General features: G+C 43.4%; 1 protein-coding gene across 1 annotated transcript; it reads left to right on the forward strand.

Annotated features, from left to right (window-relative positions):
• The first annotated feature begins 2,155 nt into the window (after positions 1 to 2,155).
• Positions 2,156 to 8,859, forward strand: LOC123426756 (protein EI24 homolog). The gene is made up of 11 exons (XM_045110635.1): positions 2,156 to 2,337; positions 2,504 to 2,569; positions 3,984 to 4,134; positions 5,162 to 5,214; positions 6,016 to 6,141; positions 6,220 to 6,283; positions 6,445 to 6,530; positions 6,640 to 6,722; positions 7,204 to 7,280; positions 7,789 to 7,901; positions 8,639 to 8,859. The coding sequence occupies exons 1-11, from the start codon at positions 2,237 to 2,239 to the stop codon at positions 8,682 to 8,684; spliced, it is 966 nt and encodes a 321-aa protein (XP_044966570.1). The 5' UTR covers positions 2,156 to 2,236; the 3' UTR covers positions 8,685 to 8,859.
• The last annotated feature ends 4,204 nt before the right edge of the window (positions 8,860 to 13,063 follow it).

Below are 13,063 nucleotides of genomic sequence, written 5' to 3' on the forward strand. Positions count from 1 at the left end.
ATTCCTCCGGTGTCCGTGAGTTATATGATCTCATGGTCATAGGAACAAATACTTGACACGCAAAAAACAGTAGCAACAAAATGACACGATCAACATGTTACGTCTATTAGTTTGGGTCTAGCCCATCACATGATTCTCCTAATGATGTGATCCCGTTATCAAGTGACAACACTTGCCTATGGCCAGGAAACCTTGACCATCTTTGATCAACGAGCTAGTCAACTAGAGGCTTACTAGGGAAAGTGTTTTGTCTATGTATCCACACAAGTATTGTGTTTCCAATCAATACAATTATAGCATGGATAATAAACGATTATCATGAACTAAGAAATATAATAATAACTAATTTATTATTGCCTCTAGGGCATATTTCCAACAGGACGATGCCTATGATGTGCTTAAATAGTTACGGTCAGGCCAGAGGAACGATCGGTCAACCCTCTTCAATGTGGTGCAATGGTCGAATTTGATTTCTCGGGATGGTGCATCCACATTGAAGCGGCATCGTCCGAGAGGTCTCATCACTCAGCACCTCCACCCCGTCAATCACATTGTGCTGGTCGCTGCAGATCTGGGCCGACACAAATGCGATGCAAAAAATGGCGCATCTGTTCAAGAAAGCGAGGAAGAGGTTTTTAGGTGGTTCAGGATTGTCGACGTGTGCACAATTGTCACGAGGCCCGCAAAGCCCCTCCCCTATACTTCCGGTTTGTAGAAAAAATGTTGTTCGATCGGGTCCACAAAAGATTATAAGACCGTGTTGTGTGAAAACACGTCCGGATCGTGCAGTCCGAACAGACGCGATCCACTTAGGGTGTGTTTGGTCGAAGAACAAACTGGAATGGAATGGAATGGTTCCATTCCACAAGAATGGAATAGTTCCATCTCTCTGTTCGGTATAAGCAACGACATGAATGGAACAGTTACATCTCCATCTTTAGTTGGTGGAATGAAATGGAGCACGATGCAACGCCTGATTCAGTTCCACGTAGCCGCCGACCAACGGGGGAGGGTGAAGCGCCGACGCAACCACTACTGCAGATGAGATCAACCACGAGGCACGACCACAACCCATGGTCGTTGCGGCTCCTTTCACTGTCGCCGCTCTGGCAGAGCTGTCGTTGCTGCACTACACCAAAGGAACCGGGTGGCGGGGATGGGAGGAACCAGCCGCCGCTGCAGTGACCATGGGGCGGCGGGAATGGGAGGAACCAGCCGCTGCTGCAACTCAGATCCATGGAATGAGGAAGGAGAGGAGATGAGGGGAGGGGGAGGCGGCCGACGGCCGACGGTGAAGAGTGGAGTGCCGACGCAGCTCAGATCCATGGAGGGGAAGGGATGCAGTCGTTCCGCGTGGTCCGACCGTTTTCGAGATAGGGAATCGTTTCCCACCCGCGCGCCGGCCGAACCGACGCGTCGGTCGCCCCCTCGCGCGCGTGGACCCATGCAACATTTTTCCCATCCGCGTGCTTCGCTGGTCAGTGGATGCAACATTTTTCGTCTAAATATGTTGCAACCAGCATCATATTTGCTTCAAGCGTTTTTTTTACTATTTTTTGTCCGAGTAAAAAAAACTGCATATACGTTTGGTTGCAACTCCAGTTCGTGGAATTTTTCGTTACAATCGATGTTTTTTACTTTTGCTACAACCGTGTTAATTTTTGCTACTACCAGCATCATGTTTTGCTGCAACCGTTCACTAAAAAAGTTGCATACACGTCACGTAAATATTTGCTACAACCGGCGTTTGACTTTTGCTACCACGCACCATCAGCTTCGTTTTTTTGCTACGATCACGTAGATATTTTTTTTGCTACAAATTTTGTTTTTTGTTACAACCGTTGAAAAAATTATTGCATCGCATCGAAATTTTGCTGCATAGGAAGAAAATGTTGCATGCGGATCCAACGGTGCGGACGACGCGGGGTTGGTGGATCCCGCGGCTCGCGCGTGGCCGGCCGAAAGTTTGAGCCGACGCGCCGGCGCAGATCAGTCCCCTTCGAGAATGCATGTCCACTCCGAATGTAACTTTACGCGAGAACGTGGGTTGGAGATGGATCGGCTCCGTACCGTTCCATGTCATCCCTCCAACTAAACACACCCAACGCACATCCCAATCCTCAAAAGAAGAAGAAGAAGAAAAAACTTAACATGATGCAATATTCCGTCCGCAGACAGCTTCTCCCCTAATGAACATCTTCTCCAAAGGAGGCTCTCCCGTTAGGCCCGTTCTCTGATGGAGTCGCTTGCCTCGCAAGCGAAGCCGGCTGCCGTGCTCTGGCTCGCCGGCTTCCTCCAGGCCGCGCGTCTCCACCGCGTCGTCTCCTTCTGCGTCAGGTCCTCCTCTACGCCCGCCCCCTCCCCCTCTCCCCACCCCTTACTCTCGATTCTTGGGTGTTTTTTCGTCAAATCGGGGGCGATTTTAGCTTCCCCTAATCCAGTACGAAGCATCGATGCATCACTTCTTTTGATGACCTTATATCGTGCGACTTTCTGGATGCAGCTCGAGGGCTCTGTCGATCAGAATCGCGCAGTGCTTCCTGCTCAACGGGTTCATCTTCCTGGGGAGGTACAGTTGCTCGTAATTGAGGTTAAGCCTGACCTAAATTTGTCTCCTTTTGCAATTACTCTTGTCACTCGGACGCCCCAAATGCACTGGAGTTGGCCAGTAAAACTTGGGAGGCGTTTAGCATGATATTCTTTTGGAGGAATCACGGGGGTTGGGGGGGGGGGGGGGGGGGGGGGTGGGGGGGGGGTGGCGGAGTTTCCCCACCTGAATATATTGCTTAAAGTTGGCCATATGCCAGCAGAGTGATCCAGTTTATAAGGGAAACGGGATCGAAATCCTCCACAAATTGACCCCGTTTATAAGGAAAACCGAGCTGAGAACCATTCATAACAAGGAAAACACAAACAACCCAAGTACTGTGAACCTATGTTTTCACCCAGATACCATGAAATAAAAAGTGAGGTTGCAACGAGCTCTACGATGGCACCTCCATGAGGAAAACGACGTCGACAGACGCCGTTGCCGCCGGCATCGGCAGTTCTGATGCTGGGTTCACCCTGAAGCTTGTGTGCGAATCCCCACTGGCATGACAGCAACCGCACCTTCACGTGCCCCCCCCCCCCCCCCCCCCCCCCCCCCCGCCGCAGCGTGGGAGCAGCCATCACAGAAACCAGATCAGCGCCCGCCGAAACCGAGGCCAGAACCACTGCCACCACACTCCCCTCGCCTGCCACGCACCGCCAGGCTCCCAGCAGTGAGCTGCCACCATGCTACTGAGCAGCAGCCACCACCGTGCCCTGAACAATCGCGTCCGCCTCTTCCCGAGTAGCGAGGAAGAAGGCGAAGCCGCAACCTTGGACACCCACTGGCACGACCGAGGGCACTCCCCAAGCAGAAGGACCGGCCTGCAAAAGGCGACGCTCACGTCGCCAACACGCTGCGAGCCATCCGAAGTCACCATCGACACCCGATCTGAGCAGCGCTGCGCCTGGATCCCCAACCCGTTCGGTCGGCGAGCACCAAAGCCCGCACTGGCCTTGTGCAGCCAATCCTGCCAGCCCCGTGCCGCACCAGCAAGCCGCAGGACCAGCCGGCGCCCGTTGCCGGCCGCGCACACAGACCAGGCACGCCAGCCAGATCCGCCGCCGAATGAGACATAGCTTGATTCTCTTTGGATCTATGCAGGGCACAATAAGCATTCCGTTTTCTTATTTCTCTATTCCTGTTTGTCACTTCAGATACTCCAGTTTACTTTGTCATTTGATGTTGTTCTGTCATTATTGCAAAATATAGTGGAATCTGGCCACAGGGAGGTTCAATGGATTCCTTTTTTACTTCGTTTCTGTATCAAAGGAATTATATTCTATATTTCTGATCAGCACCAGTCTCCTGATCTTGTAACGACTGATCCTGGTTTTCTCTTCCGCATTCCATTCCATGAATACCTATTTAACATAGTTCTTGTACTTTATAGCTTGCTAACCTTGAAATCGGTGGTCATTCCAACTCTTCTATGGATACTGCCCGAGCAATGCGATCAGTCCTGGGGACAACATCTATGTGATCACACAGCAGCTGTTGCTATGTATTCGTTCTTACGTTCGGGGCTTGTCGAGATTTTCTATGTAAGTGCTCTTTATTGTCATTAGCATCTTCCAAGGGTGTTTTGCTTTAGACAAACATATAATGACATGTCGATCTTAGCTAACCAATTTTGAGTTCTGTCCTTCCGTTACAAGTTATTGGCTTTTGGCTTTGAATATATTGTCACATAAGTACTGATCAATGATCATTAACGGCAATTCACTATTTTCGTCTCAAATGTACGCTGGAGAAGTAGGAACTGACATTGCGGAAATGCAATTCGGCTCCCGGGAGCACGTGCTCCTGCCCATAAAAAATGAATGTTGATATGTCAAGAAAATTCCAACAAAAATATTATGTGTTCTTTGTCACATCCAAATGCTACCTGGAATTTTTTAGGCAAAAAGGTTAAGCATTTTGGCCCGTGCAAAAAAACAAATTAAACATCAATTGTTACCCCAAAATGTCACACCCAAATTTGTTTTTTTCACCAACGAAACACCACTGTTCCATTTCGCATGAAAATTGTCAAGCATGCTTGAGACAGTAACACGGACATCTACAAGAAAATTCAGAATTTTTTGAAAACATTTACTATTATTTTTCGGATTACTGTTTATCTGGGTGCAAATGCACCCGGGAGTCAAAACATCTCTCCCCTGACATTGTGGTTATTTTCAGCTGGTAGTTATCTTTCAATGATGCACACAAATTGAATAGAACTTGAGGATCTGGTAGTAAACTTCATGATGAAGCAATGCTGGTTCAAATGCAAAATGCTACTCCCTTGTAGTGTCAAAAACGCTCTTACATTATGGGACGGAGGGAGTACTTATCTTCATGCCTCTTTTACATTTTCTCAGTGACATACTTGGTGTTATAAAACCCTAGATGAGAAACACCAACACGAGCTGTTTGTATGATTCTATTATCACGTCCTTCGGTGTTCTACTGTTTGTGGTACCTTAGAGTATATTTGTTCTGTCATTAAAATCCCCCCACCCCCAAATCAAATACCATGCATCACTATTATTTTTGTTGCTTCTTATAATTGATGTACTCTTTCAGGTATTTTGGTTTTATCCCCTCTACATCTTCAGCTTTATAATAAGTACACTTTGGTATGTGTGGAGTCCCTCTCGTACTTGCTGGCTTACTTCCCTTACTTGTCAAACTGTTGATTTCTTTTACTTTGAAGAGTAGACCCTTGTTTCAGTTTATAAGGGAATCATGTAGCACCAATGGTTAATATGCTTTTCAATTTTATTATAAGTAAATTGCAAAATAAATGTGTCATAAGTATTGAGTTTATGATTGTACATATGTATCAAACCTCAGTGAGCTGGTTTTGGTTGACACTGTTTCAAATTTAGTTTCAGAAATTTCTGGATTTCCAATTTTCTATTACTGATATGGTAATAATATATGCTGCAGCAACTACGTGTTCAAACTTCAAATATGCCAGCAAGCCACTTTACAGCCTTGCTACACTCATGTCAAAATTTATTTCATTTTAATGCACCATGCCACGAGTTTTGGAAAATTATTTCGTCACTTGATTGATGGTTTTATGGCTGTTTTCATTTAACAACAAGGCTTATGCGTGCATAAGTTTGTTACTCAATCTCGGAGATGTAGCTAAAAACTGTTCAACTTATGCTTTTTAATGTTCTGTGTATTGTATGCGTTGCACTCATTTGGTTTCCACACCACAAAGTAAACTGAAAATAAGTTAACTTGCATTTTGTCAAGGAGGTTTGGTTAGATTTTTTTCTCTGGAAAACCCAGTTCTTGATTTTTATGCCATCTTTCTTTGTTACAGGTATGGACCCTTGTTTTACTATCCTCAAGATAAACATGTTTCAGATGCTAAACAAGGGAACACCGATTACCTTTTTGTGATCTTGACCATCTTACGCCAGGTATGGTGACATTGCTAAGCATGCTTTGGCTGTTGTGAAAAGTAAGAAGCTAGATGCAAGTCAAGCATCTGACTCTGATCCTCACAACACGTCTGTATCAGCAGATAGGCCTGAAGGATTTGATGGGTAGGTGTGTTCACATTAAAACTTGTTGGGTACCTGGTTGGATTTTACATGCTTCATGTGCTGACACTTTGTTGTTAGGGTTGCGATTGGTGTTGGAGAACAGGTCTATTCGATACTTCTTTTGACTATTTTCTTTGCTGAGGTATCGGTTCTATGCTCATGCTTGCTTAATCTTCATTTCTCACTGTACACCTGATTTCATCAACCATGTTATATACATTTTGCATCTCCTGCTTATTTGAGCTTATATGGTGCTATGTTTCATAGTACTCGCATTTTACTTATATTCAAGATGTCATGCAGGTTACAGTAATTGGTTACGTACCTTACCTTGGTAAGGCAATGAACTTTCTGTTACTGTCTTTGATGTATGCCTACTACTGCTTCGAGTATGTACATCTCGATGCCTTTTTTCACCCATTCAATCTTTTCCTCAAGTGCTATACATTTGCGAGGCTACTTTATTGTCTTATTAAAGTTTGCCAACACTTTTGTCAGGTACAAGTGGAACTTCTTTGCAGTGAGTCTGAACCACCGGCTTGATTTCTTTGAGTCAAATTGGGCTTTCTTTGCTGGATTTGGTATGTGCATTGTTTGTCATTATATGGTGCAAAATATGTGTTAGGCAAATGTAGCTGTGTAAAAGGAACCTTTTGCTTTCTTGGTAGTTACTGGTGTCAAAGCCATTTTGCAGCTCATGGGTTCTTGACTTCTTGGTAAGAACCTCATGCTTCAGTCTTTCCGGTTTCATAAAAAAAATGGTGGCCCAGGAATCTTCCCCAAACTTGAATGGAGCATGTCTTAGGTTCCCTGCTGTTCCCATGGCACATATTCCTTGTGCAATTTAAACTTGCATCCTATGAGAGTTCCACATGAGATGTTCAATGAACACCTATTGTAACTGAGCATTGCTTTTTAATTTTAGCTTACGTTTTATTTCTTACAAAACTAGCTTACTATTGTCATGTTGTTTCATTATACTTACTCTTTAAGAGCTCATATGCTGCTAACTGATATTTCCACAATTCTGATATGATCTTTGGTGCTGTATTGCTTCCTCAGGTAGTCCATGTGTACTTCCGATTTTCTTCTTCTCTCCTCTTACAAGTTATGGTGTGATGGCAATACTTTACCCATTGGTATGGACAAGCACTTTCTAGCAGCGGGTGCTGCTCTGGTCATTTGATGGCTTCTAAGACTTTGTGATAATTATTTTCCCGTTTCTAGCAAAAAGAATGTTTAAAATATGCATTTTTCTTTCTTTGCACAATGAACATAATCAAGTCTAGACACCAAAATCAATGCCATGGTGGCCATTTTCACGTGGCATGAAAATTTTTATGGCTGAAAGAAAAAGGAGACAAGCTCATATCATTCATTTGCAGTACTTGTACCCCAATACCCAAGTTTTCTTAGTTGCCAATATATGCACATCCCCTGTCCTGGATCATGATTACGTAGATATATAATTTCTTCTTCTTTCAGTGTTACATTTTCTCATGTGTTCATATTATGAGCTCTATGGATGACCTGGCGATTCCATTCCTTCCATAGTGTTATAAGTGTGCAATTGCTTGTTTTGTATTTCATGATGTAAAATGCATTCAGCAAATTCTGAGTCCAGCTTTACAACATTATTTTTTGCAGTTTGTCATGACAGCTGCTGGTACACAAGAAGAGCAAGTCATTGATGAACTGAAACCTTCGCATGGAGGGAAACTGAATAGAATACCTTTATTCTTTGTCGCGAAGCGACTAACGTAAGCACTCTTGCCATCCTTGATAGAGGCAAATAGCTGTTGGTGCTGCTTGAGGTTTTAATAGATACTCCCTCCGTCCCAAAATAAGTGTCTCAAGCTTAGTACAATTTTGTACTAAAGCTAGTAAAAAGTTGAGACACTTATTTTGGGACGGAGGAAGTAGATATTTATGTAACTAAGTATGCTGCCTTTCTGGTGATAATGAATGCTCCCTCCATTCCAAAATACTCCCTCCGTTCCTAAATGTAAGACTTTTTAGAGATTCCACTATGAACTACATACGGAGCAAAATGAGTGAATCTACACTCTAAAATATGTCTATACATCACTATGTAGTATAGTGATTTTTTAGAAGTCTTATATTTAGAAACGGAGGGAGTATAGATTACAGAAAAAAGTTCGATTGCGAAACTATTCTCACATAATAAAGCTGATATTACCGTTTTTCCTCATCAACCGAAATATTTCTTTGCTACTAATTGTGGAAGTAGAGAAGTTTGACTTAACACCATCTAAAGTGTCATCTACATTGGGAATGGATGCTTGATGCTGGGCCTTCAGTTTGCTCTACTTATCCGATTACAGTCCTACTCTTTTAAGTCCGAAGTACACTTTAGACTATACTGCTTGATGTATTCGCAATCCCAGATCAAAATTTGCTTTCAAGCAGTACCTTTTCTTTTAGTTTCATCGGTACCTGGGTGTCTAAACTTGTCTGAAACCGTGCGTGCATACAGGACACAAGCGCTGCAGTTGTTCCCAGAGGCACAAAAGGAGCAATGAGTGGTCTACATAATCAGATGAACTCAGAGGTGCATACTTGTCATGGAAGTGATCATGTTCACGCGCAAGCGCGGCTGCTCATGTACGCCACACCACAATGTAAATATTCTGTACTATTGCCGTTGTACATATACATATATTGTGCCAATAATAAAGAAACTATGGTTGTCCACGAGATACATGCTGCAATCCGTTGTGGTGTTCATTGTTTTGTTAACGTATTTCTGTCTACAATGTTGATCAGCTGTCTTCCTTGGCATAAGGTTCCTTTCTTTCTGTCCTGTTATTTTTCATTCGTGCTCAATTATGCTCAAGCTGTTCTCACGTATTAAGTGCCAGCTGACGTGTTAGGTGATATACGACCAAACTCACACAAGTAATATTGTAGTAGTAGTCTTATTTTATGCTGGTGTTTTTAGAATACTAATCGAACTGATTGATAGTTGTGTTTCTGTAGTATTTTCCTCTCTCTAAATGACAAATGAGGCAGCTGCGTAAAAGTATGATGAAGCGTCTCAACCCTTGAGAGGAGAGCCCGCGGGTTTATATTGATAGAACGAGAGAACGATTACAATGTTCGGTTTAAGTAAAAACAAAAAAGGGATAGAATCTCAAACTACTTTAATCTACAACAAACTCTATTTATATCTCTAGTATCCTTGGCGTGTAAGCCAGGTTAAACGGAGAGAGGAGAAGGAGATCAATCGTGACTGTTGTCACATTATGTTATGTTCAGTATCCTTCCTTAATCACAACCACGCAAGTTAAGACTACGCTTGAACTCTTCAAACTTTCTAGCTGACAATGCTTTTGTAAACCCATCTGCAAGCTGATCCTTGGAAGGAATAAATCTGATTTCTAACTGCTTGTTTGTAACTCGTTCTCTGACGAAATGGAAATCTATTTCAATATGTTTAGTCCTCGTATGGAACACTGGATTAACACACAAGTATGTAGCACCTAGATTATCACACCAAAGAAAAGGAGACAAAGTTTGTTGAATGCCAAGTTCCTTCAACATAGACTACAACCAAATCATCTCAGCTGTTGCATTTGCTAATGCTTTATATTCTGACTCTGTACTTGACCTTGAGACAGTTGCTTGTTTCTTGGCACACCATGAAATTAAGTTTGGTCCATAGAAAATTACAAACCCACCAGTGGATCTTCTATCATCAAGACAACTGGCCCAATCCGCATTGGAAAAGGCACTAATACGAGTAGATGATGATTTTCTGAAAGTTAAACCAAGACTGGTCGTATTCTTCACATACGTGAAAATATGCTTTGCTACTGCCCAATGTGCAGTGGTGGGTGCATGCAAAAACTGGCAAACTTTGTTTACTGCAAATGATATATCAGGTCGAGTCAGAGTCAAATACTGAAGAGCACCAACAATACTTCTATAACTGGTATTATCTTCCTGATTCAGGAGTTCTCCTTGAGTCAGAGTTAATGACTCCGAGCTGGACAAAGGTGTAGGTGACGGCTTGCAATCCTTCATGCCAACTCTATTTAACAAGTCATTCACATATTTTTCTTGGAAGAGATAAATACCATCATTGATTTCTTTACCTCAATTCCTAAGAAGAAATGCAACTCCCCTAGATCCTTTAGAGCAAATTCTGAACTTAAATCCTTAAGCAAACCAACTATTGCATCATTGGAGGAACTAGTTACAATGATATCATCAACATATATGAGAACAAATATGGATGTCTTGACCTTGTTATAAATAAACAAGGATGTGTCAGATTTTGATGGCACAAACCCAAGTTGCTGCATCTTTGTACGAGGCGAGAGTACCATGCTCCGAGAGCGTGTTTTAGTCCATACAAGGCTTGATCAAGCTTATAGACATGAAATGGCGAATTCTTATCCTCAAACCTAGGAGGTTGTTTCATATACACTTCCTCTTCCAGAACACCATAAAGAAACGCATTCTGCACATCTAGCCGGTGAAGACTTCATCCCTTCAAGACAGCAATGGATAAAACTAGACGAATGGAAGGAACTTTAACAACAGGGCTGAAAGTGTCCTCATAATCAATGCCATAGCGTTGCTTAAACCCCTTAGCTACCAGTCTTGCCTTACAACGATCAATGGTGCCATCTGATTTGCGTTTAGTTCTATAAACCCACTTTCAGTAAATTAAATGTGTAACTGGCGGACGAGGAACCAAGTGCCATGTCTTTTTTTTGAAGTGCCGAAAACTCCTCGTCCATTGCGTGTTTCCAACGAGTGTCACCAAGAGCCTCATGAACGGTGCGGGGTTCACCTGACAAGCATGCTAAACCAAACTTAGCAATATTTCTATAACTGATACGATTATTAACCCCTCGTTGAAGGCGTGTCCGCGGAGGTGTCGGTGCAGGAGTAGGAGATGATGATGGATAAGAGCTCGGAGATGCCGCAGCTGGTGATGGGGCAGATGATCCAGGCGCCTCAGATGCCGAGGAAGCAGCGCCGACGCATGAAGGCCCCGCAACAGGGGACACCGCAGCGCGGGAACCAGAGGGCCTCGCACCAGGAGGCATGCAGGTGGTGGAGTCACGCCCGACAGCCGGGCTATCAGGTCTGGAGACACATGCAGGAGCAGGCGAATCGGACCGAGGCGGAGAGTGGAGCACCTCGGCTAGTTGCGGCACGACAGTCGATGAAGATCTCCCTGGCTCGCCTGGCTCGGCGGACAACAGCGATCCCGGGACAGATTGCATGGGAATCTGACCCGACGCAGCTCCCATAGCAGTGTCTCGCAAGGGTGCTGGTGGACACATAAAATATGAATCTGTTGACACCAGATTCGCATCATTTTCAGCTCCGTTTTCTTCCCTGTTTCTGCAGCAACACACTCAGCCATAAGATTAGAGGATTTAGACAAAGTTAAATCATTGCAGGTATTATGACCCTCGGAATAAAGATGTGGAGGGAGCAAAAGTATTTCTTTGCGAAGTAGGGCACCATCGTTTGGATGAAGCTTTGCAAAGGGAAATTGGGTTTCATCAAAGACAACATCCCGAGAGATGTAAACACGACAACTAGAGACATCAAGACACTTGACCCCTTTATGTTTGACACTATAGCCAAGAAATACACATTGAGTGGAACGAAACATGAGCTTTCGTGGATTATAGGGACGAAGATTAGGCCAACAAGAACATCCAAAAACACAAAGCGAGTTATAAACAGGTTTGATACCTAAGAGCCGTTCAGTGGGAGTTTCATTGTTGATGACACGAGTAGGTAAGATGTTGATAAGGTGAACGATTGTTAGGAAGGCTTCATCCCAGAATTTTAGTGGCATGGATGCAACAACAAGGAGAGCAAGGCAAACTTCGACAATATGTCTCTGTTTACGTTTGGCCGATCCATTCTGTTGGTGAGCATGGGGACAAGAGACATGATGAGAAATTCCTATTTGCTGAAAAAAGGAATTAAGTTTTTCATATTCACCGCCCCAATCATATTGTACGTCAAGAATTTTGCTATTGAATTGACGTTCAACAAGAGCTTGAAAGTTACGAAAAACTTGAAACACATCAGAACGATTCTTAAGCAGATAAATCCATGTATATTTGCTATAGTCATCAATAAAACTCACATAGTAAGTGTGCCTCTCGACAGAGGAGGGGGCTGGTCCCCACACATTAGAAAAATGAGTTGCAAAGGTTTAACAGAAACACTGGTAGAGACTGGGTATGTCAATTGATGACTTTTAGCTTTCTGACATGAATCGCAAATAGTTTCTGAACTATGCTCGCCAAGAGATGGGAGTTTATTTTTGCTAAGAGCTTGATGAACAATAGAAAAAGAGGGGTGGCCTAAAGGATGATGCCATCTATCTAAAGAAATTTTGATAACACCGAGCACTTGTTTATTGAGTCTCTTGAATGTGGGAATCAACGGATAGAGTCCATCCACACATCTACCTCGATAGAGTATTCTCTTTGTGACCTGACCCTTGATCAAGAAGAAAAGGGGTGTAATTCTAGAAAAAAACATTGTTGTCAAGAGCAATGCGATGTACAGAGAGGAGACTTTTTACTAGTGCTAGGTACATGAAGGACATTGTTTAGATGAATGGTTTTGTGAGGGGTTTTAATAACTGAATGACCAACATGTCTAATCTCCGTACCTGCACCGTCGGCGTTGTGGACTTTTTCATTGCCATTGTATCTCTCATGCATGGTGATCTTCTCCAGTTCACCGGTTATGTGATCGGGGCACCCGTATCAGCATACCAGTTCGTGTCAACTCCATAGGAGGTGTCAATAACCGCAACTACTTTCTGCTTCCTGGAGTTATCCTCTGCATAGCGCCAATTGCAATCTTTTGCAATGTGTTTAGTTTTTTTTACAGATTTGAGAGATACCATCAA

Source organism: Hordeum vulgare, chromosome 2H (assembly GCF_904849725.1).
Source record: "Hordeum vulgare subsp. vulgare chromosome 2H, MorexV3_pseudomolecules_assembly, whole genome shotgun sequence".
NCBI classification, from domain to species: Eukaryota; Viridiplantae; Streptophyta; class Magnoliopsida; order Poales; family Poaceae; genus Hordeum; species Hordeum vulgare.